This window comes from Peromyscus californicus, unplaced genomic scaffold (assembly GCF_007827085.1).
Source record: "Peromyscus californicus insignis strain IS unplaced genomic scaffold, ASM782708v3 Scaffold_8__1_contigs__length_139910024, whole genome shotgun sequence".
NCBI lineage: Eukaryota > Metazoa > Chordata > Mammalia > Rodentia > Cricetidae > Peromyscus > Peromyscus californicus.
In genome coordinates this window covers 105,368,776-105,395,074 of record NW_026294606.1, presented here as the reverse complement: position 1 = coordinate 105,395,074, position 26,299 = coordinate 105,368,776, and the positions used below count along the sequence as shown (strand labels likewise).

At 52.3% G+C, this 26,299-nt stretch overlaps 1 protein-coding gene across 4 annotated transcripts; it reads right to left on the bottom strand.

Annotated features, from left to right (window-relative positions):
* Positions 1-34: 34 nt before the first annotated feature.
* Slc12a4 (solute carrier family 12 member 4) lies at positions 35-24,010 on the bottom strand. 4 transcript variants are annotated; one of them, XM_052729804.1, is made up of 24 exons: positions 23,810-23,994; positions 18,701-18,795; positions 17,075-17,206; positions 11,877-12,023; positions 11,722-11,776; positions 10,346-10,476; positions 8,481-8,722; positions 8,129-8,343; positions 7,415-7,579; positions 7,236-7,334; positions 6,911-6,968; positions 6,382-6,556; positions 5,898-6,016; positions 4,449-4,547; positions 4,069-4,188; positions 3,634-3,738; positions 3,234-3,402; positions 2,551-2,746; positions 2,267-2,436; positions 2,046-2,177; positions 1,861-1,968; positions 989-1,173; positions 723-856; positions 35-608 (listed from the first exon to the last, which is right to left on the bottom strand). In XM_052729804.1, exons 1-24 carry the CDS (start codon positions 23,928-23,930, stop codon positions 517-519), a joined length of 3,264 nt encoding a protein of 1,087 aa, XP_052585764.1. In that variant the 5' UTR covers positions 23,931-23,994; the 3' UTR covers positions 35-516. The 4 variants fall into 4 exon arrangements, with proteins under 4 accessions (XP_052585764.1, XP_052585765.1, XP_052585763.1 ...); XM_052729805.1 differs by having other exon boundaries at positions 23,816-23,994; XM_052729803.1 differs by lacking the exon at positions 23,810-23,994 and adding an exon at positions 22,216-22,252.
* Between the last annotated feature and the right edge of the window lie 2,289 nt (positions 24,011-26,299).

Sequence of the window (26,299 nt, the reverse complement as noted above, 5' to 3'; positions counted from 1 at the left end):
GGCGCCAGGGGGAAAAGAGCTGGGGCAGCAGGAGGCCCAGAAGTACACAATGTTTTATTGAAAAAAGTCAGGCTCAGCTTGGCCAGCTCCATCCCGCTTGGCTTGATGAGGGTCTCTGTCCACAGCAGCCTGGGCCAGGTCTTCCCAAAAGCAGGCCCAGCTCAGCTCCCCATCTCACTGTCCTCCCCCTTCTCTGATGATGATATCCAAACAATAAATATACAATAAATAGCGCTCCTGGGCCAGACTGAGATGTCAAATCCCATATCAACCCTCTCCATCTTCTCTAGTCAGGATAGGCCTACACTGGGACATGGGAAGAAGAGCCCCTATATCCCCCAGGGTCCCACGGGCCCTCGGATCCATTTCAGTTGCCAGGTCCAAGCTTGGTTTCCCAGGAGACCTAGCAAAGCTGGTCCAAAACAAGGCTGGGCAAAGCAGAACTGGCAAATAGGTGTAGGGGTGGGGACTGTTGTCCTAGACACCCCAACTTCAGGCCACAAGACTCCACTGGGCTCAGGAATAGATGGTGATGACTTCACGGCCACCTCCACGCACCAACAACACCCGTTCAAGGCCCTCAGTGAGCACTTCAAGGAATTCCATGTCTGTAGGGTATCAGGTCAAGGAGGCAGCCACAGGACCAAGGCCACTTCCCACCCACCCAGGGGCACTCAAGGAGAGGACAGCTCCCCACTGTCAGCCTTTACATCAAAGGATACAGTTCTCGTCACCCTCACTGTTCTTAGGGGGGCCAGGCATGTTCAGAAGGACCAGGCGGGCATCGTGGGAACGTGTGACAATGACTTCATTGAGCTTCACAGCAGTGTGCATGCGCCGCACATTGGACTGATCCCTGCGGACAAAGTAGCTGATCACAGGCTACTAGGAAATACCCAGCAAAGAGGTCTCTGTCCCTGGTCCATCCGCACAGCTTGGATGTTCCCACTCCTCCTCCACTTCAGACCTCAACATCACTTGGACTCACGGCTTAATGTGCACCAGCTCCCGGAAGTTGTCAGGGGCATGGCTGGGGTCCCAGGACTCAGGCATGTACTTGTCTCTGGTCCATGTCATCTGGATCTTGTCGGCCCCTGCTGCAGACTCATCCTCCTCATCTGAGTAAAGGCTCTCTAGCCGCAGAGCTGAGTGCCTATCCTTGACCAGCTGGGCCTGAGGACAACCAGAGGGTATATACTTGGTACCCGGGGAAAATGAGGGCCTGGCTGGCCCAACATGACCACCCTGTCTCTAGGACATGGGCACTGATTAGTTCTGGTTCAGGTGAGGGTTTTTGTTTGTTTGTTAGTTTAAGACAGGCTGGCCTCTTGCCTCAGCCTCCTAAGTACTGGAATTACAGGCATAAGCCATCATGCCCAGCTTTTTGTTTGTTGGCTTTTGTTGGTTTGTTTTTGAGACAGGGTCCCCCTTGACTGGCCTGGAACTCACAGGAATCCACCTGTCTTAGCCTCCTGAGTGCTGAGGTTATGGAAAGAAACCATTATGCCTACTCAAATGAGTCATTCTGGAAATGGTTTTTTTTTGTTTTTTTTTTTAAGTTTTTTTTTTTATGCATATGAGTGTTTTGTTTGCATGTGTGTAGGTGTATCCTGTGTGTGCCTGGTACCCACAGAATTCAGAAGAGGGTGTTGGATCATCTGAAATTGGAGTTAGGGATAGATGTGAGCCAGCATGTGTGTGCTGGGAATTGAACCTGCATCCTCTGAAAAAAAACAAGTGCTTTTACCTACAGAGCTATCTCTCCAGTCCCAAATGAGTCATTCTGATACCTCCACCAGACAGTGTCTTCAAAGGTGTGATCCGGCCATTACTCAAGCCTGAACCAGGAGAGCCATTTACCTCTCGATCCCGCTCGGTTTTGGTCAGCCTCATCTGCCGCAGCATCTGAGACCGCTGCTCCATCATCAGTGTCCGCTCATAGGTATATGCAGAGATGTCACTGTTATGCTGGAGAGAGGGGAAGCTATGAGTACCAGGCTGCATGATCCTGGATCCTCGGGGCCAGAGCAGGACAGGCAGCTCACCATCTCGACCACCTCCACTTCCGCTTCCAGGCGGAGGTGATACAGGAAGATGGCCAGATCCTTCTTCATCTGGATGCTGTTGTCATCCATCTGGGCCACGGTGAAAATGCGCATCCGGCACTTCCTCCAGACCTGTGGCAATGAAGCGTGTCCGTGGTCCAATCACACCCAGCTTTCCAAGAGCCCTGCTGCCCTCACCCATGCCCAACCAACGGGCACACCTTATGTTGGCGCAGCAGGAAGGGCAAAAGCATAAGCATGCCTCCATCATGCACGATCCACCACACGTCAATGTGGCCCTCCAGGTAGCGCTCGTGGTTGCTGGGGTAGAAAGCTATGTTCTTTGGCACCAGCAGGGCCAGGTGGGCAGCTGTGGTACAGCGCACAGTGTCTAGGGAGGAGGGTCACTGCTGACTGCCAGCCTGTGACCCTCTGATCTCTGCCACCTCACTTTAACCCTGGCCCTCGGTCCCTGGCCCAGCTTAGATGCCAGACCCTCACACACCAATAAAGGTCTTCCAGGCACGTGGGTCCTCACTCTGTCGCCAGCCATAGGGCCAGCCCAGCACCACAGAGTTATGTCGCATGCCGCCCAGGCCGCAAGACTGGATGAGGTGGGCCAGCCCCTCTCGAACCTTGCTGGCCACCACTACCTGGCAGAAGCCTTTAACTTTCTCAATCTCCATCATGTTCTTGATTGTCTGTGGGGAATACAAGAGCATCAAAAGGCAAGGCCCACCAGTCTCCACCCCAACCGGGATCCCTACCAGAACCCTAGGGGAAGACCTTGGAGCAAGCTGCCCACCCACAGGTTCTATTTTCTGAATTCTATGTGTTTTATGTGTGTGTTAATGTGATGTGTGTATGTGAATGTGAATGCAGGGCACGCACATGGCGTCACAGGGACATCAAAAGACAACTCTTGAGAGTGGGTCTCATCTGGAACCTTGTAAGATTGGGGAATCAAACTCAGGTGTGCACATGAGTGTCTCTACCCAGTGAGGTGTTTGCCAACCCACAGGCCATGGTTTCAAGGTGGGACAACTGTACTTATTCAAGCTTGAAGACAGGGGCAGTGTTGTCCATCTGGCTGGCCACAGTGGCCCGGACTGGTCCCCCCCATATATACCTGCTACACCCCAGTCGCCATTGACTTGGCTCAGCTGTCCTCCCACCCCTGGCCATTACCTGCTCAGCAGCCTGAGCCTCTCCATAGCTCTCTAAGAAGCTGCCCTGGATGACGGAGCCAACGATTGTCAGGCCCTTCCCAGCCTTAAGCTGGGAGGCAAAGGTGAGGAGCCGGGGGTACTTCACATGAAGGTCTTCGTCTAGCTTCAGCAGCACCAGGAGCTGAGGCCTGCAGTGGTCAGACCGGCAGCCTGAGGTAAGGGCCTGGGCTTTCCCAAGAGTCTTCTTCGTTCATTCTCAGAATCTGGGCTCCCACAAGTTTGGGTAGCACAGATGCAGGGACTCAACAAGCAAGAAGTTGCCTCTTACAATCCCTGGGAGAACTACCGAACCTCCCACCCTCAGTGTTCCCTAACACTGTAACCCTGACATGGCCCTGCCAGCCTGGGCACGAACTTACCGCCAGTTCTTGGTGTGAGGAGGCCCTTCTTCCAGCCTCAGCAGCGCGTAGCGTGCGGCACTCAGGGACAGGCCTCGGATCCCGTCGCCCCACTCCTTCTCAGCCCTGTAGGTGTCACCACAAGCTACTGGGCCCCTGGTTCCACCCCAAGATTTCCTCCCTCCCTTCCTGTTCCGGTCCCCCTCCCTCTTCTGCATGCTAAGTGAGTACTTTATCCTGAGCTCCACTCCTAGCCATTTACCCAGGGACTTCCATGTGAACGCGGGCTGAAGGAAGGCCAGGCCCTGAGTCACAGCCCTCAACCACAGACCAAAAAGCAAAGCTGGACCAGCCTGCCGCCGCCACCAACCCAACACTCAGACCATTCCAACTGTTCAGGGGGACACAGGCAGTGCTGTACAAGCTATTACCGGGCTGCAGCGGCCCTTCACTCACCCTTGGTACTCGATGTACTTGTAGATCATGCCTGCGATGAGCATGGCGACGAGGGCGTAGTACCAGGAGGAGACAAACATAAGAGCCAGGCAGAGACTCATGCCCAGGAAGGACAGTGCCCTGGGCAGGAGAGGAGAGAGTAAGAGTCAGGAATCCCAGTCATGGTTTGTCCCATACTCTGGTGGCCCTTACACATCCCAAGTCACAAGCTGGAGTGTGAGAAGCAGGCTAAGTGTCCCGTCAGAGAATCTCCCTCCTCTTAGTGCTTCGAGAGCAAAGGCTACCTAGGAAACTCAGACTTCCTCCAGAATGGGGCTTGTGGCTTCCCCGATATGGCCGGTTATTGAGGGACTTGCCCCAGGGATCCAGCCGGCACTCACCAGTGATAGTATCTGAATCGGGGCCGCCAGTTGGGGGTCCTCAGAAGCGTCTGTACAGCACAGGCCAAGTTTACAAACAGGTAACACATCAGAAAGAACCTGCAGTACCAGGAGGCAGTTGAAGCAGAGAAGCTTCCTTGATATCTCTAGGCACCCGATACCAGGCTACACCTGGCCCAGAAACTGGGCCACACCACAGCTCCTAACTCCCAGGTACCCATTCCTACAGCCTGATGCAGATGACAGTATTAAGAAAATGTCCTCTGGCCGGGCGGTGGTGGCGCACGCCTTTAATCCCAGCATGGGTAAGGATTCACCAGCAGAGGAGGGGAGAAAGGAACAGAGTCCAGGAATAATGAGTGGGGAGCTGGACTAGGACAATGACGGGAAATGGCGGGGGATACTCAGGGTGACGACTAAGCCTGTGGCCCAGACAACCAGATGGAGGCGGGCTGTCAAGCATTTGGAAGTTGGGGAGTAAGTCGGGAAAACATGACAAAGATCATGTAATTTTGTTCTGAGGGTAAGAGGCAGGGATGCTGTGCTGCATGTGGAGTCAGGACATGGGCAAGGCAGGATGTGTGAGCCCTTCTGAGGGGCCAGCTAAGGAACAGAGGACTGAGGGGACAGGGCCATCAAACTCCATCCTCAGCGATGAAGAGGAAGGGCAAAGAGAGAGATATCAGGGGCCAGGAATTCCTATGGGGGAGTAAGTCCCAACAAGGGACTGCCAGCAAGAGCCCCATGACAAAGGATAACCTATTTCCTTTAGCTTAGTCAAGAGAGACAGCACTCAAGATGCCTACAGAAAGAATAGCTTGAGGTATGCTCTTCTATGGGGAGATAAGAGAGCTCAGGTGTGACAGGCCTGGCTGGGGGCAGGGCTGGAGTGTGCTCAGAGGAAGGCAGCCCTGTCAGGTCTATAAGCTGAGAGAATGAAGCAAAGCCCCTTTATAACTGAACAAGAAAGGACCATCAGCCACGGAGCAGAATGGGGAAGGGCCCAACACAGGCACAGGTGAATATAGAATCCAAACTGCCACAGAGATCCCTGGGAAGCATGTTGACCACCACCTGCAAGGCATTAGCACACTCATTTTCTCTCAGCTTACAGAACACTGAAAATAATGAATGGGACAGTGATGGATTTGATAAGGCAAGACCAGGTGCTTGCCCTTTTTGGAGTGGGCATCTGCTGGCCTGCTCTAGGGAGGCTCCTACCATAGGCATAGGGTCTGTTGGTTTCTTTATAGCTTCTGTGGATGTACCAGGCTGGCGTCTGAAATCAGGGTAAACAGACCTGCCAGCTCCCCACTTAGCCCAGCCAATCTGCCAGTGGCACCCTAGACACCAGACAGGATCACTGGGAGGTGCAGGGGTCCTTGGCTGAGGTTACTGAAGTTTAAGGAGCTTTTCCCAAGACTACCCTTTGCCCTTCCCCCAGCTCACATGGACAGAATGGGGGCCACCATGTCAAGGGAGGCGATGAGGATGCCCAGCTCAGCGATGAGTGCCGTCAGGAGGAGTGCCCACGTTGGCTCACCATTTGCTTTCCCATGGCCAAACACCTGCAGGCACCAGAAAAGGAGCTGTTCCTGCCACCGCCACTACCCACATCTGTAGCCCCAAGTCATAACCTATTCTCCATCATCCCACTGGTCCCAGCCCCATCCTATCCTTATGGGAGTCACAAGTTTCCCCGACTCTACTTCTCTGCTTTGGGTGAAGCGTAGACAAGCCATGAGGATTCTGGATCTAAACATCACTGCTAACAGCCAACGGGGTCAGAGAAGCTCTTACGCAGCTCCTTCTGGGTGGCTGCCAAGGCCTGGGCCACTGTAGGCAAGCCATGCTGCATCTGAATCTGCCTCCCCCCTTGCCAGGATGAGGGGCCAAGAGCATCAAGGCTGTGGGGGGCACACAGAGGGCTTACCCGGAGGAAGGGGATGATGTTATCCTTGGCAATGGCTTGCAATAAACGTGGTGCCCCAGTAAGGCTTTGGAGGCCAGCACCACATGTTGAGAAGAAGGAGCCGACGACAATGACCCAGGGTGAAGGCCAGGCCAAGGTGCCCACCACCAGGTTCCTGCTGACGCCATCACCATACCTGCAGGAGCCAGACTCAGACCATGCTGCTGATAAGAAGTCCTCCAAGCCCCGGGTGGGGCCACTCAGAGTAAGGGATGTCGGGGTCGGGAGGGAAGGCGGAGAGGAAAGGCTCTAACTTTTAGCGGAGACCAGTTGCCAGCCCTTAACTTTGTATCTTTGCCTTTTACCTCATCCCTGATCTTAAAACATCACCGTCATCTCAGAAGCTAAAGTCATGGAGGGGCCTGACCTACCTGGTTACACAGATCGTTACTTGAAGTCAACTGCCTGAGATGTGTGGGACCGTGGGTGGTGAGGGACGGGCTGGAGTGAGGACAGGAAATGCTGACAGGGAGGGGCACAGCTTACTCACTTGTCCCTGAGTACTACACCCTCAATGCAGGCACCAAAGAGAATCACGCTGCTGAAGTCTGGGCTGTATTAAGGAAGCCAGGTTTCTACCAAACTGTAGCCCCAATTCATTCCCCACACAGCACCCTAGTGAGCCTCACAGCCACAGCCTTGACCTGCAGACGTCAGAAGGTCCCGTGGTGTACACATGCCTACTCTCAGCTGTGTGCACGGGGGTTGAGTACCCATGCTTGCGTGTGTGTGGTGTGTCTGCACACAATGTCTGGCAACTTATATACGAAGAAGTACCTTCTGACACCTGCCCCACCATGCCTAGGAAAGGATACACACAAGTGAAGTGGTGACAATGGCCAGAATGGTCCCCACCGGGATAGACTTCTGAGCATCACGGAGGTCCCCGGAGCGGTTCGAGCCAGCCATGATGCCTCCAAAAAACAGACAAGATTCCCTTAGGGATTCTCCAGAATTTGGGGTAGGGCTAAGCACGTGGGCATGAAGACCTTACCTGTGACAGAAGGGAAAAAGATGCCAACCAGCACCGTGAAGGATGTGGCAATGTCAGCCACCACATACAGGGATAGGCTCTCCTTCAGGCCAAGGGTATCTGTAGAGGGCAGCCCATGCTTCTCCACGACCTCACCCTTCTCCAGGTAAGCACTCCATAGGTTTTCTGTAGAAGAGGAGCATTACCACTACAGCACCACTGATGTACCCAGGGAAGTTTGGCGCAGCCCAGCAAGATCCTACAGATGCAGGGAAGCTCTGGGAATTCTGGGGACAGCCTGAGCACGGTGACTACAGTGTTTTTCATAAGGCTGCTTTGGTCAGAGAGGATGCTGTCCTGTTAGAACCACAACAATAAAGGTGACTGGACCTTCATCAGCCTGGACCTCACTACTGCCTGACTCCCAGACAGAGGCCCTTTATGACCCTTGTGGGAACACCCCCCACAGCATCAGGGGCTGGTAGCCAGGCAAGAGGGAATGCCAGCACTTTACAGGGTTTGCTGCAGGCCTGGGATTTTGGCCAAGCAGGCTCCATTCACCCAAAATTCAGCTACAAGGGGCCAGGCTAAAAGGACACTGCTGAGCAGGGCAAGCAGCCAAGCCTGCCCCCCTCCCTTGATCTGGGCACACAAGGACAGCTCTGTGCTCTGCTTTCCTGCTCAGCCTGTGGGCCGGGGATATGGCGGGGCTAGAAGACAGGAGGGAGGACCCACCCTGGAGCACACCAGCAGCTGCCCCAGGTATGCCAGGGATTTCGGTCACATTGTTGAGCAGGAAGTAGGGGTCACAGGAGTCAGCAGTAAGGTTGGGGCTGTGGCAGAAGAAACTCCACAGCTGGGTGGCCACTGTCTCATTGTTCACTGTAACTGTCTTGGCACAGATGTCAAACTGGTCCCGAGACAGGGTCCTGTTGCCCAGCATGCACACCCTGCAGGGAGAGAGGCAGCGGAACCTGCTCGACTGGAGCCCTAGCCTGTCCCCACCCAGCAATCTGAGGGATACAGAGCATCACGGGCTTAGAAAGGACGTCAATGCCACGGCTGGACAAATGCCCTAGTTACTTACGGAAACACGGGAGGGTCAAAAATAGACTTGATGCCTCCAGCATAAATAGAAAGGATGGAGATGATCACACAGGCCAGGAAAAGCGAGGCAAATTTGTTCACATACTTGACACCAACAAACACCACCAGGGTCATAAAAGTCAGAAAAATGGTCCCATACACCCGCATATTATTCAAGGTGGCACTTGACATGTCATGGGTGCCCGATGGGTGAAAGATGGCAGCTGGCGGAGCAATGTAGGTCTGAAACAAGAAGACAGAAGCTCTGGTTACAGTCTTCTGTCTGGGGAGGGAAACCTGTCATTTGGTTTTCTTTTTAAAAGTGTGTCTATAAGAAACCAGTCACAGAAGACCAATGGTGTATGAGTCCATGTCTAGAAAATGTCCAGAAGAGCAAATGAACACAGAATGCAGATCAGTGTCTGTTAGGGGCTAGGGAGAAGGGGGAATGATTACTAATGAAGTTTACCTTCGAGTAATGAAGATATTCTAAACTGATTCTGGCAGTGGTTACTTCCCTATGAATATACTAAAAACCAGGAACGTGTACACTTGCTTCTTTCTTTCCTTTCCTTTTTTTTTGGATAGTATCTCATTATGTTGCTCTGGCTAGCCTGGGACTCACTGTGTAGACCTTGAACTCACAGACATCCATCTGCCTCTACCTCTTGAATACTGACATTAAAGGTGGCACCTTCATACCCAGCTGCTGCTGCTTCTTCTCGAGACAGGTTTTGCTATGTAGGTCAGACTGACTTCAAACTTACAATATCCTGCCTCAGCCTCCTGAGGCAGAGAAGGCTAACGTTAAAGAAGAAAACATTATTTATCAAGGGTGGAGGATGTGCAGGAGCCACGGTGCAGATGTGGAGGTCAGAGAACAGTCTGCAGGAGTCAGCTCTTGTCTTCCATCATGTGAGTCCTGCACACCACGCCAGTCGCTGGTCCCCCAGTTGCACACTTTTTAAATGGGTGGTGAATTGCTTGCTATGTATGCTGTCGTTCGACAAAACCAGTATCGAAAGAAAGAAAAGGAAAGGAATGGAAGAAAAGTAGACACAGACACAGGTGCCAACCTGTGGAAGCAAGGGCCAAAAATCACAGTTTGAGCAACTAAAGATAATGCTGGATTATACCCAATAACTCAGAGAACAAAATAACCCCCCAGAAGCCCATGTAATGACATGGTTGAAGAAACACTGGGAAAAGGGACACAGCTCCTTGTAGAATTCCAAATATCAGAAGAAATGTGAGAAATAGAAAATAAAAACTCAGAAGATCTAGACAAAAGGGCCTGGCTTCTGGCTGGCAGCGCCATGCAGTGTCTCTAAATAGCTATTCTCTGGATCTCCAAGGGGGCACCTGTCACCCTGTGTCACTCTCCTCATGTCACCATGCTTCCTGCAAGGTCTCTCTCCCATTGGCCTAGGCCACTCATTGGTGAGTAGGGATCTCAGCACCCGTGGGATTCAAGGACCTCCAGATAGCATTCTATGGCTGTTCACTCTGACTTAAGGACAAGGAGAAAACAGATCTAAAGGACCCTGTCACAGAGTCTAGGAGGTAAGCTCTCTGTCACCATCAAGATCAGCCCAATCCAACACTTGGTAGACCCCTGCCATGGCCCAGTGTTCGGGTAGAAGAAATATCCAGGCCAAGGCGAAGGCAACCAGGTCTCTTCCCTGCTTGGTCCAAACTAGCACAGGTGTAAAGGGGGGTGGGCAGATCTAAGCAATGATCCTTCTCCCCTGAGGCCTCCCATTAGAAAACCCCAGGCCCTGGCCAGGGTTGGGCAAGTACTAACAGCCTCTAGAACTGAGAGAGACTGGACACGACTGGGGTTGACCAAGGCTTAGCACAACTCACCAGCAAGATCTCAATGGCCCCTAGGATATACATGGCTGCTGCAAATGTCGTCCCCAAGTAGAAGCACAGGCCCACAGCACCTCCAAATTCTGGTCCCAGTGAACGGGAAATCATGAAGTAGGAGCCACCGGCTACAATGGAGAAAGTGTACACAACACAGGTCAAGACTAATTCTTCAATGAGATCTCCTGCATAGTGAAACTCTACAACCACCCAAAAGAACAAAGACTGCTTTTCTCTTTAACAGACCAGGGCAGCATTAGTTTGTCCAGTTTTTGTCCCAGTGGCTCAGCACAGGCCGCTGAGTCTTTGCATCTGTCAGGATCTAGCATCCCCAGAAAAGTGGCAGTCAACACGGCCCCAGAGTGGTAAGAGCAGAGACAAGAGTGATTCGTCACTGCCGTTAAGTCCTCTCTGGTCAAAGTCTAGTAATAGGTACCAAAAAAAGGGATCAATTTCTTCTATGTTGCAACCCCACCTCTAGGACTCCCCTAAAAGAAGTATTGCCGGGCGGTGGTGGCACAGGCCTTTAAAACCAGCACTTGGGAGGCAGAGCCAGGAGGATCTTTGTGAGTCCGAGTCCAGCCTGGTCTACCAAGTGAGTTCCAGGACAGGCTCCAAAGCTATAGAGAGAAACTCTGTCTCGAAAAAAAACCTAAATAAATAAATAAAAGAAGTATCAAGGTGTTCCAGACTGTCACGACCCTGCAACGGTAGAGAAAAAAAAAAAAAAAAAAAAAGGCTGGTGTAGTAACACATGCCTGTAATCCCAGCAATTAGGAGGCAGAAGCTCTATCACTTCAAATTCAGAGTCAGCCTGGTCTACATAGGTCAAAAGACAAAAAAACAAAACAAAAACAAAAACAAACAAACAAAATACAGTGTTGAAAATGAAGAAGCCATAAATAGGAAATTATTCCACAAACTGGTTATATTCTAGCATAGAGTAACCTACTTTAAAGAAAATTTCCAAATTTTGGGAAATACATAAACATATATATGTGCATATATACGGGAAATATAAATTGTATACATGCACAGACTAATACTTTGTAAACTCCTAAGACCATAGCAGTAACGAACTCAGCCTGGTGAGTTATGGGTTTTCATCCTGTTTCTTGCCCAGTTAAGCTCTCTTATAGTAAACATACATCGTTCTTCCTTGGGAAGGGTACACTACTTTTACATTACCAAAACACAATAGCAGTTTCAAACTCTGTTGAGCAGAAAAGCTCCCAGGAGGCGCTGTCTTAGAGTCAAGGATGGGACCCTACCAGAAAATTCCCTGGGAACAAGGGACAATGGAGGATAGCAGGCAGACCCAGGGGGATTAAGCCATGTTCCTCCCAACAGGCCCACAGGTGGCATTTACTCACCTGGCACCACACCGTTGGTGGCAATGGCACTCATGGAGATTGCTGTCAGCAGGGTCTGTAGGAAGGAAGGCCTGGGTGAGCAGCTCAGCTGGGTGGGCTCTGCAGAGCCACGTGCTCCACGCCCAGCCCAGCTCCAGCCCCCCCCCGACACTCACACAGCAGCAGCAGATGAGGACGATGAGGAGGGCCTGCAGCACACCAGCTGTGCCCACCATCCAGGTCAGCCGCAGGAAGAGGATGACCCCAAAGATATTCTGCAGGCAGGGAAGGTACACCCCCATGAGGGTGCCCATGCTGGGTGCCTAAATGGGCAGGAGGGGAGGGGCACACAGCTTCAGAGAGGTCCAGATATGCCACACGAAGGAGCACCTAGTCACTCAGCAGTCTCTACACCTGGGGTCCAGTGGATATAGAGGAAACAGGAGCAGAAGCTAGGCTGTTTCTATAGGCTGGCCCATAGGAAGACAGTTCAGACTAAGAAGGTATGAGACCTGATTTTTCTTTTCTTTTTCTTTTGGTTGTTTTGTTTTGTTTTTTTGAGACAGTTTCTCTGTGCAACAATCCTAGCTGTCCTAGAACTTGCTTTGTAGACCAGGTTGGCCTCGAACGCACAGAGATCCACCTACCTCTGCTCCCCAAATGCTGGGATTAAAGGCCTGTGCCACCATTGCCCGGTTTTCTTCTTCTTCTTCTTCTTCTTCTTCTTCTTCTTCTTCTTCTTCTTCTTCTTCTTCTTCTTCTTCTTCTTCTGATTGTTATTGTATGTATGTGGGTGTGGCGTGCACACCCACGTGCACATGTGTCAGAGGACAATGCTCAGCATCACTTCTCTCAAACTCAAGACCCACTGAGCCATCTCGACAGACAAGCCCCTATTCTTGTAGTATGTGTACGGCTCTAAACCTTAGCCCATCCCCCACACCAAAGACATGCCTCTTTCCCTTCTTCTGACGCTCATTTGTTCATTTGCTTTTGAGATAAGGTCTAGCTGTACGGTCCTGGGTGGCCTGGAACTCTCTAGGTAGACTAGGCAAGCCTGGAGCTTTTGGTGATCTTCCTGCCTCGGCCTCTGGTGTGGTAGGATTATAGACCTACACACTATTCCTGGTTCTCTTCTCTTGGTTTTCGCTCTCTGAAACAGGGTCTCACTCTTTGGTCAGGCTAGTCTGGGACTCACCATGTAAAACATGCTGACTTCAAACTGTGGCAATCCTGTTGCAGCCTCTTGGGTGCTGAGATTATAGAAGTGCGCTGCCACACCTAGCTTCTGATTTCTGTTCAAATTCTGGGAAGTGGAGACTGTCTCAGATCCCCACCTTATCACCTGGCAGGCCTCATTACCCAAGGCGAAGCTCAAAATGTTGTCCCTACTTAGACCAGGGTCTCTCAGTGCCACCTCCTCATCACCACCCAAAGTTTTTACCACTTCAGTGGCCACTTCCTTGGCCATCCCCTCACGGCTCTGAGGCTAACCAGTTTCGTTAAATGTTGATGTTCCATTTGAAATTTCTGTTATGCTGGTGGTGTTACTATCTGGTCATGTTTCCCAGGTAGTGGACTGATTTTCTTTTCTTTATCAAAAGGATTTATTTGTTTTTATTTCATACATATAGGTCTTTTGCCTGAGCGTATGAATGTGTATCATGCGCTTGCAGTGCATGAAGAGGTCAGAAGAGAGGGTCAGATCCTCGGGAACTGGAGAACAACAGACAGTTGTGAGCTGCCATGTGGGCATTGGGAATAGAACCTAGGTCCTCCAAAGAACAAGAGCAAGTGCTCTTAACCACTGAGCCATTCTCCAGCCACACTGACCTGGGCTTTAATTTTGACGGTACTAATACAACTGTCCCCCTTCAAGCACTGCTTCCAAGATGCCTTCTTCAATCACAGGTGGTCAAGTCCCTTACAGAAAATAGTGCAGTATTTGCATAATCTCTGCGCACACCCCTCACCCCTTAAATTACCTATAGATTGTTTATAAACCTAACACAATGCAATTCTATGTGGACAGTTGTTATATATTGTTGATGAAATAACAAGAAATAAAGGTCCATGTACGTTTAGAATTAAAAAAAGAAAATGTTGTCCCTGTCCAGCCTCCCGGTCCCCAATCCCCATATGCAGCTCAAGTAGACAGAGTCCTGCCTTGCTGGCCTCGAGGCTGCTCTGACAATGGCCTGCTTTGTACCAAACACGCACCAGTACATCAGGGACACTGGATGGCACCTCCCCTGCCTGCCAACCTCTCCACTCTGAAAACCAAGTCCAATGCCATCAGTCCTGTTGAAAATCCTCTACACTGCCCTCTAACGGAGTGGGGGGCATGTGGTCCAGACTCTTCCTCTCTGGCCATTGGTGATATACTCCATCACCTTCCCTGTCAGGCCTAGCTTTAAACTACATTCCTCTGGACTATATGCCAGTATATCCATAACCATGTTTAGTAGACTTGGCTTGTGTGATGGCTATTCTCGGTTGTCAACTTGACTACATCTGGAATTAACTAAAACTCAAATGGCTGGGCACACCTGTGAGAAATTTTTTTTCTTAATCAAATCATCAGAGCCGGGTGGTGGTGGTGGCGTGGCGGCAGCGGTGGCGGCGGCAGTGGCAGCGCATGCCTTTAATCCCAGCACTTGGGAGGCAGAGGCAGGCGTATCTCGGTGAGTTCGAGGCCAGTCTGGGCTACAGAGTGAGTTCCAGGACAGGCTCCAAAGCTACACAGAGAAATCCTGTCTTGAAAAACAAAACAACAACAACAACAAAACAAACGAACAAAAAAAATCCCAACACTCGGGAGGCAGAGGCAGGTGGATGTCTGTGAGTTCAAGGCCAGCCTGGGCTACAGAGTGAGTTCCAGGACAGTCTCCAAAGCTACAGAGAAACCCTGTCTCGGGAAAAAAAAATCATCAGAAGTGAGAAGACCCTCTTCTAGTCCAGATCCTTGAGGTGCGAAGATCCACCTTTAATCTGGGCCACACCTTCTGCTGGCAGCCTGTAGAAGGACATGGAATAAAGAATCTTGTTCTCCCTCTGGCTGGCAAGTCCATTCCTTCACTGGCATTAGAGCCTCCTTCTTCAGGATTCCAGCATCTACTGAAGACCAGCTGAGACATCCAGCCTTGTGGACTGAACAACTACTGGATTCTTGGACCTTCCACTGGCAGACAGTCAGTGTTGGACTAGCTGGACCCCAGCCTGTAAAGCCAAACTAGTAAATCCCCTTTATATATATATTCATATTTATATAAAGTATATATATTATATTCTCTACATATTTGGTATCTATATTCTCTAAGTTCTCTTCCCCTAGAGAACCCTGACTAACACAGTTTGTTCACTGTTCTAACACCAACAGGCCTGAAAAGTCCCCACAAAGTGCTACTGACCCCAGTGAGTGGTGCCTTCTAAGTCCCTTCCTGTTTTGGGAAGTCTCCCAGACAGAACAGAAACCGGGCTGTGAGCAAGTGAGAAAGCTCCAACATACAGCTTAGACTGGTGGTTTCTCCATTCTGTAAGGGCAGGAGAGGGGCTACCCAGGAGGCCGTGACAGAGGCTGTGTGTGCAGGGGCAACACTGATGTAACCCAGGCCAGTGGGCATCCACAGAACCCCAGCAAATCCTCCTCTGCCCTGAAGCTAGGCCAGCCTGGGGCCTGAGGATCCTCAAAAGAGCCTGAGCAGGAACACAAGCTTGCACACACCATCCTGCACAGGCTGTATGGGTGAGAGATAAACCTGGTTTATAAACCCCGACCGAGCCCTTCTCAGAGGACACCACCTACTGGATAGCAGCTGTAGCAAGAGCTCCTACTCCTACCCCATCCTAGGCTGAGTCACTCTAAAGGGCAGTGTGGGAAAGGGCTGGGCCGGAAATGCGTTTTGCATCCCTAAATAACCCCTGGCAGCCTCAGAAGGTCATTGGGTTAGAGCAGAAGCTGCTGCCAGAGAGATGAAGCCGACTTTCAGTTCTGGCATGGTCTGCTTGGAGGCCACCCTTCCTGCTTCAAGCTTTCTTTTCTGAGGCTCATGGCTCCCTAGCTTCTGTGAGATTTGGCCAGACTCCTCCTCTCTCCATGGACCAGCCAGTGGGGCTAGGACTGTTAGCTACCTCCTCACATCATTATACCAGGATCAGGTAAACTCGGCGGCTAAGCATCTTCAGGTTCCCAATTAAGCCATAGAACCACAGCCCCTTCCTAACTCAGGTTTGTCTCCCACAGGCCTTTCTTGGCTCTTTCATTCCCAGCCACCAGCTCCCCTGTATTGCCCAAGGATCCTACCAGTACCAAGCAATATTCTTTGGAAGTTGAGACCTCTCCTATAGGGCTAGATAGGGGTGACTTGATATAGGTAGAATTCTCGATATCTTTTTTTGTTTGTTTTTTTGAGACAGGTTTTGTCTGTGTAGCCCAGGCTGTCCTGGAATTCACTCTGCTGGCCTTGGACTCACAGAGATCCACCTGCCTCTACCTCAGTAGTGCTGGAACTACTATTCCAGGGTGCCACCACCGCCCATTTGAATTTTTGTTATCTTTAGTTCAGAACATGCCAACAAAATCACAACCAGCAGAACAAGGTGGGATCAGTCTAGACCACCTCGAGATATCAGCTGCCCTCTCTGAAGAGTGGGCTGACTTCCATAAGCAGAAGGTAAAGGATACACTTTAGCTTGGCTTACTCTAGCGGAACCTCCTCAGCAATACCCACATCTCATAAGCAGGTCTGAAGCCAGTAACCTGGTTTATTTCAACCAGGAATTACTTTGGCTTGTATTTACTGCCAAGGAGAATGCCACAGCAGGATCAGACCCCGGCTCCTTCTGAGCACAGTCACTTGCCCAAGATAGCTTCTGGGAATGCCTAGGCTCAATCAATCTGCCTCCGTTAGCCCCTTTAAGATCTCTGGGACTCTCGGTGTGTACCACCAAGCCAGGCTTCTGTCTCAAGGCTTTTTTGTGAAAATAATATTCTAGATCCTGGGTCCACTGTTAGATTCACCTGCCTCTGGCTCCTGAGTGCTGGGATTAAAAGGGTGCACCACCACTGTCCAGCCAACCTGGGTCCACTCTTAAAAGAGTGTCTCACATTCTGACAGCTAACAACAAGGAGCTATTGTTCTTCCTGTCGCTTTTGAGGCGCCTCTGGCCCTCTGCTCAGCAGCTCGTCCTTCACTCTTCGTCTCTGAAGCCTCCTTCAGCTTAAGGCACTCAGGCCTCACCCTCCATGCCCACCACCCACTGGTCTAGGTGTGCTCAACACCACACAGGGAAACATCTATTTCCAGCATCTAATTCCATGGTCATCTGTCTGTCTCCCCAGATGTGGCCCTTCTGCTGACACTGACTTGCTCACCTTGGCGGCTCTCCGACGGGCACCCTCCCCACTCTCGGCTTCCTCATGGTCCTTGGCTCCTTGGGTGAGGTTGGTGTAGCTGACAAGCTTGCCCAGGAGAGATGACACCTTTGGGCGTATGTCCAATTCTTCCTGTAAACAGAGCCACGGGGCAAGATGGCAATGAGCCAGGCCAGGCCAGGCCAGTGTCGGGCTACCTGTGTGCAGCCAGCAGTCAGGCTGTTGGCCCAATGCCAAGCCCTAAGGCAGGCCTGGACTTGATCCCGGCTCTTGCCTGGGGAAGCCTAAGCCAGCTAACTGGGCAGGTGTGGGCACCACACCCCAGAAGGCAGCACTCAAAGGCCCAGCGGCCGCTTCTCTCTGCCCCACCTTGGCTGTAATCACTGCCAGCTCATTTGTGAAAACCACCCGCCTCAGGGGAGAAGGAAGGGCAGGCCTTGCTGGCAGACAGACAGACTGCACACTTCATCCTGCCTGCTGGGCCACTCTGATGCTACCGCTGGGTCTCTGGGATTTACATCTACCTCAATACAAGTGCATGCACGGGCACACACGCGTTGGCGCGCGCACACGCGCACACACACACACACACACACACACACACACACACACACGTCACCCAGGTTACCTCAGGAAGACCAAGAAAGAGAAAAGAGGGTTATCTGGAACAACTGTAACCCACGGTTTGCCTGAACCCCGACCTTTCTGTCTGGTGTCCTCAGGCCCTGGTCTAAACATATCTCAATTTCCAAGAGAAGATGTTTGTTGCCCCTGCCCGCCCCCTATCTTTAGGAGGGGACAGATCACAAGACTTCTAGCACTCAAGGGGTCTAAGGTTTCCATACCCCTGTGGCCTTAACACTGTGACCCTACCACCTGCTGTGACACTCCTGACACCTGCCCACGGTCTTAATTAAGCGTCTGTCAGTCAGACCCTTTCTGACCCTGCACACAGGGAGCCTGGTTGAGGGTGATGAGTGGAGACGGAGGCTCTTTGGATGTGTGGAGACTGAGAAGCCTACATTACTTGGCTGTGAGGCAGATAGATGTACAGGTTCAGAGTTCAGGAATCTGAACCATGTCTTAAACCCAGATCTTACTTCTCAGCTCAGGTCTAGAAAGGAAAAATTCCAGTTTGAAATTCCCACACACATGGGAACCTTTCCAGAGAAGTGTCCACCATGGCTGTGGCTATGGAGGGCAGAGTGGGTCAGATGCAGGAGGAAAACTAGGTCTCTGTAAACGGGGGGGACAGAGCTGGAAGAGCCAACCAGAGAAGAAAAGGAAGATTCTACCTGCAGCAGAGCACAGCCAAGGGCTGGGAGAAGGCCTAGGGATGGAGGGAAAAGGTGTGAGGAGGTAGCCACCTTGGTGAGGGGCTGCAGGGCAGGCAAAGGTGAGCAGCCCTGGAGATGGTGATAGGGGTAGGGTTGCAAGTGGATCTCGGGGGGGGGGGGGCAGTGTGAGTCAAAGGGGCCAAGAGAACCACGGCCTGGCTGCCTGCCAAGTGGGGAGGGCAGGCAGGGGGACTGGAAGAGAAGCCAGCCTGCTGCTTAGCTGAGCGGTCCGGAGAAGCCCCTGCCAACCGCCCACCTGTCTACCTGAATGGCTCCCCCGCTCCAATACCTCAAACAGTGCCAGGTTCCTGTCATAGTAGTCACTTCCTCTGGAAGCTTCCAAAGGGCAAAGGAAAGGGCTGTTCTCTCTGTGGTTGCTCTGTCCTGTAGAAAGAGAGGGAAAGAATTCCAGTGAGTTACTGCCTCCCAGGACCCCAGTCTATACCCCACCCCAGAAGGCCAACCCACAAAACATCTCTGCACATCTTAGCCAAGAGGCTGAGAAGCCACAAACACACTGTCTCTCTAAAACACTTTTGGAAGCCACAGCTTTAAGAAACCCTGACTCGAAAAACAACAACAAGAAGGATGTTGAGCCTCCATTTCCTCATCATATACTTGTCAGCCTTCCTAAAGGGCCATAAAGGCACTCAGGGCATCATTCTCTGTAGAAGACTCCAAATCTCCACACTAGCGCCAAGTGTACATGGAGGGCGGGGCCTACTGAAGAGGCGGGGCCTGGCCATGACCAACACTGAGGCCCCACCTTCCTTCTTCCCATGGATCTGGAGCATCTAGAGTGCCAGGCACCGTTCTGCCCTCCAGGAAGATGAAACTACACAGGGTGCCTTTCGCTGCCATGGTCCACTAGGCGCCAGCTAGCTACCCCACCATGCACCGCGTGAGATGTCCCGGAGGGTAACCCAGAGCATGCTGGGAGACGGAGCCAATCTCACATGAGTTCAAGGAGCCAGAAACAGCCATTGAGAAAGCCCTCACGGGATGGATCTTGGGTTGAGCAGAGGAAATGTAGGAGCATGAACTGCGGTCCGGGGCGAGGGGTTGAGGGGTGGGGCGTGTCATCCGTTGGCCTTTTGGTTCCCAGATCCAAAAGGAATCCAGAGTTTAGGAATCCGAAGGTTCCAGTTTGCTCCAGGACAGAGGCCTACTCCAGCCTTCACTCACCTCTCAGGCTGGTGAAAATGTGCCTCATCAATTAGAAAACCTCCCAGCAAGGAAAAGGAGCCTGCGCATCTTCCGGTTTTTGCTGTGTGTTGGGATCAACCCACAGACTCATGGAGCAGTATGGCAAATGCTTATTTACCACTGGGCCACAACTACATGCTCCATCCCCTCCTTCTCGGAGACAGGGTCTAACTGTAGCCCAGGCTGACCTCAAACTTGTACCAATCCCCTTGCCACAGCTTCTTAAGTATTGCGATTACAGATGTAAGCACCATGCCCAGCTCTCACACCCTTTTTTGTATATGTATGTGTGGTGGATGTTTGTGCGTACATGTCTGCGTAGTAGAGAGGCCAAGGTCAACATCAGGTGTATTATTTTCTCACTCTCCACCTTGGTTTTTGAGACAGGGTCTCTCAAAACCTAGAGCTCACCAATTTGGCTAGACTGGCGAGCCAGCAAGCCCCAGGGATCCTCCGGGCTCTGTGTCCCCAGTGCTGGGATCATGGGGGGTTGCGTGTGCCTGGCTTTGTACACCTGGCCCCCTGCTTCACATCTGATGATCGTGTAGGTCAATGGCTGTGTAGGCCAGTGTCAAAGCCAGCAGTCATTTCAATCCACCAAGTCCCGTTAAAGCCTGGTGGGGTCACGTGGTCCCTCAGACACTCTACGGCATTGGTGGTGACTTCTGTGCTCCTTCAGGAAGGATAAGGAATCACAAGAAAAATCTCAAAATCCAGTCATGGTCGCCATTTCCACGGACAACTCTTGAGTGGGGGATTCTGACGACAAAAACAAGCACCACAACGAAACAGAACAACCCAGCAGGAATGGAAACAGCGCTACAGCTCATCTTCCCTCCACTTCTGCCCTGCCCACTAGGAACCTCCACAAACGGACCCCTAGATGCAGCCAGCACTGGCCCTCTCCCTCTGTACCCTCTCAGGAAGCACTTTGGTTGCATATTTCAGATCCCTTTGTGGAAAGAGGCTGGAAACAAATATAAATTATTCTAAATGCACACACTGCAGGCTGTCCCACCACGGAGCCTAAGTGTTTCTAAAAAGAATGCACTGTTATTTAGAAACTGTAGAGCAGTGGTTCTCAGCCTTCCTAACTCGGCGACCCTTTAATACAGCCCCTCATGATGTGGTGATTCCCCCCACCAACCATAAAATTATTTTGTTGTTCCTTCATAACTGTAATTTTGCTACTGCTATGAACCGTAATGTAAATATCTGTTTTCCGATGGCCTTAGGTAACCCCTGTGAAAGGGTCATTAGACCCCCAAAGGAGTTAGGACCCACTGAGAACCACTGCTGGAGACCTAGGCATGGTGGCACAAATCTGTAGTCCTTGCTCCCGTGAGGTTGTGGTAAGAAGAGCCTGAGTTCAAGGTCAGTTTGGGCTACCCAGTCGTTTCCAGGGCAGCCTGGACTGCAGAGTGAAAACAAAGAAGTGAAGGAAGGAAGGACTAGGAATGGAGCTCAGTTGGTAGAGTGCTTGCCCAGTGTGTGCAAAGCCCTGGGTTTGACACCCAGCACCTCATGAAACTTGTGTTGAAAAAAGAAACCAAAGGAAAAAACTCTACAAACTGTTGAGCTGAGTACACAGCAGTGCCCCCCTCTGTGACCCAGCTGATCCCTTGTCCCTACAACCATCACTCCCAGATGGCCTGGACTGTTCTAGAAGCTGTCATTGACCCCCTTTTCAGGAACAAGGCAAGACAAGGAAGGCTGTGTAATGAAGAGGGCCAGACCTGGGTCCAGGCTTGGGAGTTGAGCTGCGGGTTCCCTTCTCACATTCTAGATCCCAGTCCACTTAGGGGGCACTCTGGGATACAGCAAGATGCCTTGGCATAGAAAAGACCTCTGGGATACGTAGTTTGGCCACTGTGCGCATGCCCCAGCCTCTGGGTGTTGGGAGGGCCGGCAGTATGGCTTGAGTTTCTGCCCCTCGCCCTGTGTGACCCAAGGAAAACTGCTCGCTCTCTGTACCAATCTGCCGTCTTCTGAAGTAGAGACAGTAAGCATTCCCTCTTCCAACTTCCCTGATGCATCAGAAAAGGTACTGTCTGGTCTCAGACACGGGCAGGCACTCCTTAGATTCCACAAAGCCTCACTTAAGGACCCCTCCCACAGGATTACGGGGATATGCAGGGTCTAAACAGTGCCTCAGATCTGGACTCCCCTAAACTCCAAGCTACCGCCCTGGCCTCAGCTATTCCAAAAATTCCAGGGCAGGTTTAGGCATGCCTGCCTGCCAGGCTCCAGCTTTTCAAACATTACCCGAGACCCCCCAGAAAACCAGAGCATAAACTCGGGCCTGGGGTTTCCTGTGAAGCACACAGGTGGGTTCCTACCAGCAATTGTGAAAACCCCAATGGTAGGGAATGACCTGGGTGACATTTTTGGTCCCCACATACATGGCATCTCCCTACAATGCCCTTCCTTGACCTTCCTACTCCTGCCACAGGCCACCTAGATGAGTAGGCCTACTTAAGCCCCTCAGAGCAGAGGTGTGAGCTTTTAGTTGGGGGTTTCCAGGAGAGCTGGACCTAAGATAGTTCTGTGCTCCCTGACCCTTTGCCACATCCCTTAAGAAGAAACAAAACCACTCACCGGGGTGCAGGGTATCCCCCATGCTGCAAACACAGCCACAGTCTGGATGAAAAGGAGTAAGAGGAGGAGAAGGAAGGGGGTGGGGTGGGAGGAGGTGGCCTGGCCCAGAGGGATCTGGCAGGACACAGCCAGCAACCAGCATAGCTCCAGGTTACTCCTGTCACCCTGTGAAGGACCAAGGCGGGGCCAAAGACAAGGCTTAGCACTGCCCACTGGTCCAGGCTCATGATGCAGTTCGGCACATCATCTGGAGACAAACATCCTTCCAGGCCTCGGGGAGGAGGGAAACTGTTCTGACCCCTTGATGGACCAGGATAGGGGCAGCCAGGGACATTGGGCCTTGGGTTACTTACATACAGCTGTGAAGTCTGACAAATCTCCATGACCTCTGGCAGCCCATGCCACTGGCCTGTACCACATCTACACGTGGCAGACAGGTGATACAGCCATCATTCCCATCAGTCATAGAGCGCCCCAAGCATGTCACCATTACAGACCTATCAGGTAGCTTCTGATAATATCACCCAACACAACACACATTTCCTACATGTTTCCATCACTGTCAGTCCCAGACATCATAGGCATGTGTTATCAATCATAGTACCACGCTCATCCCTGGCGGCCTTGCTGGAAACAGTAGCCATGAGGATGTCCTGACCCGACCCTGCCCTTCACCCTGTAACACTCAGCCACGCACGTGTATTTACACATGCCTATACAGCTACACAGACAGACACATCTTCCCAGCAATGTTCACATTCCGAGTGTGTGCCAGGACTTGGCCTTGAGGATCCTCCTGGGGTGGAAGATGGAGAAGGGGGCATTGGAAGAGGGAAGGGTTCACATCCATGACCAGCCCTAATGCCTAGGTTAAGGCACTGCACTTTCATATCCGGGTTTGAATCCCACTGGGAAGAAGTTACATAACCCTTCCCCGCCTCCCTTCACTTCTTCCTAAGTGCGAGTAACAGAACCTGTCCCATGGGGGAGGCTGGGAGGATTAAAACGAGTTGCTTCATGTACAGTGCCTAGACAAGCTTGGCCCCGTGTGACTGCTCCCCAGATGCCCGCTGTACCTACAGACCTACACCAAGGCCAACAGAGGCCCTTCGAGGAGCACACCCTTCGCTCCTATCGGGCCAGAGTGCAAGGAGGCAGGGATGGGGAGAGGACAAGAGAGGGGCGGTGAGTCACTCGGGAAGAAAGGATAACTCTCAAGAGGATGGGGGCGAGTCACAGAAAGTGAGGAAGTTGCAGTGCAGGCTTCCGTTGAAACCTGGTCCGGGCCCGGGTCGCGCGTTCGTTCGGCACCAGCCGGAGTGAGGCAGCCTGCTGGCAGGCCTCCCTAGGCGGCCACGTCTGCAGCCCCCGCCCGCGGCCCTCGGGGGAGGAGCTGGGGGGTGGCGGGGGGGGGGGAAGATGACCTGGCTCGGGAGTCCCGGACCCAGAAGACTCGTCGGTCTGAGCGCGCGGGGAGCAAGAAAAGCGCAGTCCGGCACGGACGTGTTCGCGCGCGGTCCGGCGGCGCGAGTCCCGTGTAGACGCCCCCCACCCCACCCCGCGCGCCCCCAGTCCAGGTCCCGGCCGGGCGCACCCTCACCGTCCGAGTCCTCCCGCTCGGCGCGCTCCCCGTAGTCCACCCAGCTGAGCCCCTCGAGGTTGTCATAGTCGCCGCGCCGCGGCCCGTCCACCGGCACCACGGTGAAGTGAGGCATCGCGCGCGCTCGGCCCGCGGTCCCGGCCTCCAGCCGGCTGTCCCCGCCGCCCTGGGCCGGCCCGCCCCGCCCGCGCGCATTCCACCCCGCTGCGCTCACTTCCTCCACCCGCCCCCCGGGCCGCCCCTCGGGGGCGGGGAGCAGGAGGGGCTCGGACCGGCCCCTCCCCGAGGGGGGAGACGAGGTGGCGAGAGGACCCCAAGGGGAGTACTCTGGCTGCGGGAGGGGTCGGGCTCCTGTGTGACTTTGGTGGCAGGGTTGCCCTCTCTGAGCCCTGGATGCGATATTTACAAAGTGAGGGAAAGTCGTTTGCACTTTTAGGGGCTTTAGGACGGTGAGACCCGGCGCTCTGAGCCTGGGATTTGATTAGCGCTCAGTCACTTTTCAGTCATTTAGCAGGGCTCGCCCAGTGTCTCAGTGGCCACCCCAAACCTCCCCGAGTCTTTGGTCACCCCTGCACTCACACTCCTCCATTTTCATCCTTTCTCTACCGCTCCTCCACGTCACTGGTAGCCAAATCCCCGCAACGTACAGTCTCGACCCCTCTGCCCTCAGTCCTGCTTGCTGCAGCCTCTCCTCCGGGGTCCGCTACACGCTCGGTCCAGGCGACACCCGCCCATCCCTGTTGGACACTTTAGTGAGGATAGCTCAGCTATCTCGTTCCAACTTGCTCCTTCACAGCCTCGCCTCCCCGCGGTTCCTGCACCCAAGTCCTTTGCTTTCGTGGTGCTAACTTCTTTCACATTCAGATAACTTATCTAGTTGCCTTTACTTCAGAATTTTTATCTTTCTGGGTTGTCCTTTCGGCCTCTTCCCCCGCTCCCCGCTCCCCCTTCCTTCCTATCAGAAAGCCTCAGGGCTCATCTTTCTGGTCTCTCTCCATTCTTCTCCCCTTTCTGGCTTAGACAACCTTGAGAACGTGGGCTGACCCTAGGATCCGCGCCCTCTGACGGCCACGGTCACGGTCCATTCCCAGCTCCAACCCCGCGGGTGGGCCGGTCTGCAAGCCGGGCTGAAACCCTCTGGAGCAGCCCATCATGTAGCCCTCCCCACTCAGCTTTTCTGGGCTGCTGCCCGGCCTCCCCCTCCTCAAGGCACCCTTAACTGCTTCCAACTACACTCTCTTCTCTCTCCATCCTGCACTCCCCGCCATAGAGATGGCTCAGTGTTTAAGAGCGTCTGCTGTTCTTGCAGCAGACCCAGGTTCAGTTCCCAGCATCCACGTCAGGTGGCTCATGACTGCCTGTAACTCCAGCTCCAGGGGATCTGATGCCCTCTGGCTTCCTCAGGCTCCTGCCTGAGCACACACACACACACAATTATCTTTAAACTTTAAAAATTAGCCGAGCGGTGGTGGCACATGCCTTTAATCCCAGCACTCGGGAGGCAGAGGCAGGCGAATCTCTGTGAGTTCGAGGCCAGCCTGGTCTCCAAAGCGAGTTCCAGGAAAGGCGCAAAGCTACACAGAGAAACCCTGTCTCGAAAAAACCAAAAAAAAAAAAAAAAAAAAATTAAAATAAAAAATAAAAAAATAAATTGAGCAAGCAGAAATATAAGAGACATAAGGTATGACTAATAAGTAATAAAAATATAAGAATTATAAGGTATGACTAATAAAAATTTTCCAGTCAAACCAAAAACCAAACCCAACCAAACTAAAAGCAAGTGGGTGGCTAATGAGGAACAACGTTTGAAGTTGACCTTTGGCCCACACATACATGCACACATACACCAGGCATGATGACACCCATCTTTTTTTTTTTTTTTTTGAAGCAGGATTTCTCTGTGTAGCTTTGGCTGTCCTCAAACTCACTCTGTAGCCCAGGCTGGCCTCGAACTCAGGGATCTACCTACCTCTGCCTACTGAGTGCTGGGATTAAAGAAGGTATGTGCTGCCACCACCCAGCTTCACATTTCTCTCTCTCTCTCTCTCTCTCTCTCTCTCTCTCTCTCTCTCTCTCTCTCTCTCTCTCTCTCTTTCTCTCTCTCTCTCTCTCTCTTACTTTTCCTTTGGTTTTTTGAGACAGGGTTTCTCTGTGTAGCCCTGGCTGTCCTAGAACTCACTTTGTAGACCAGGCTGGCCTCAAACACACTGAGATCCTCCTGCCTCTGCCTCCCAAGTGCTGGTATTAAAGGTGTGTGTCACCACTGCCTGGTGACAGTAAGGGCTTTTAAGTGTTCAGCCATTTCTCCAGTTCCTGGTACTCACCTTTAATGCCAGCACTAGAGAGGCAGAGGCAGGCTAGCCTGGTCTATACAGTAAGTTCCAGGGCAGCCAGGCATGGGGAGAAGAGGAGAGACATAGGGGATTGAAATAGAAATCCTAACACCTGACTAATAAAAATTCCAGGCCAGGCGGTGGTCGCGCA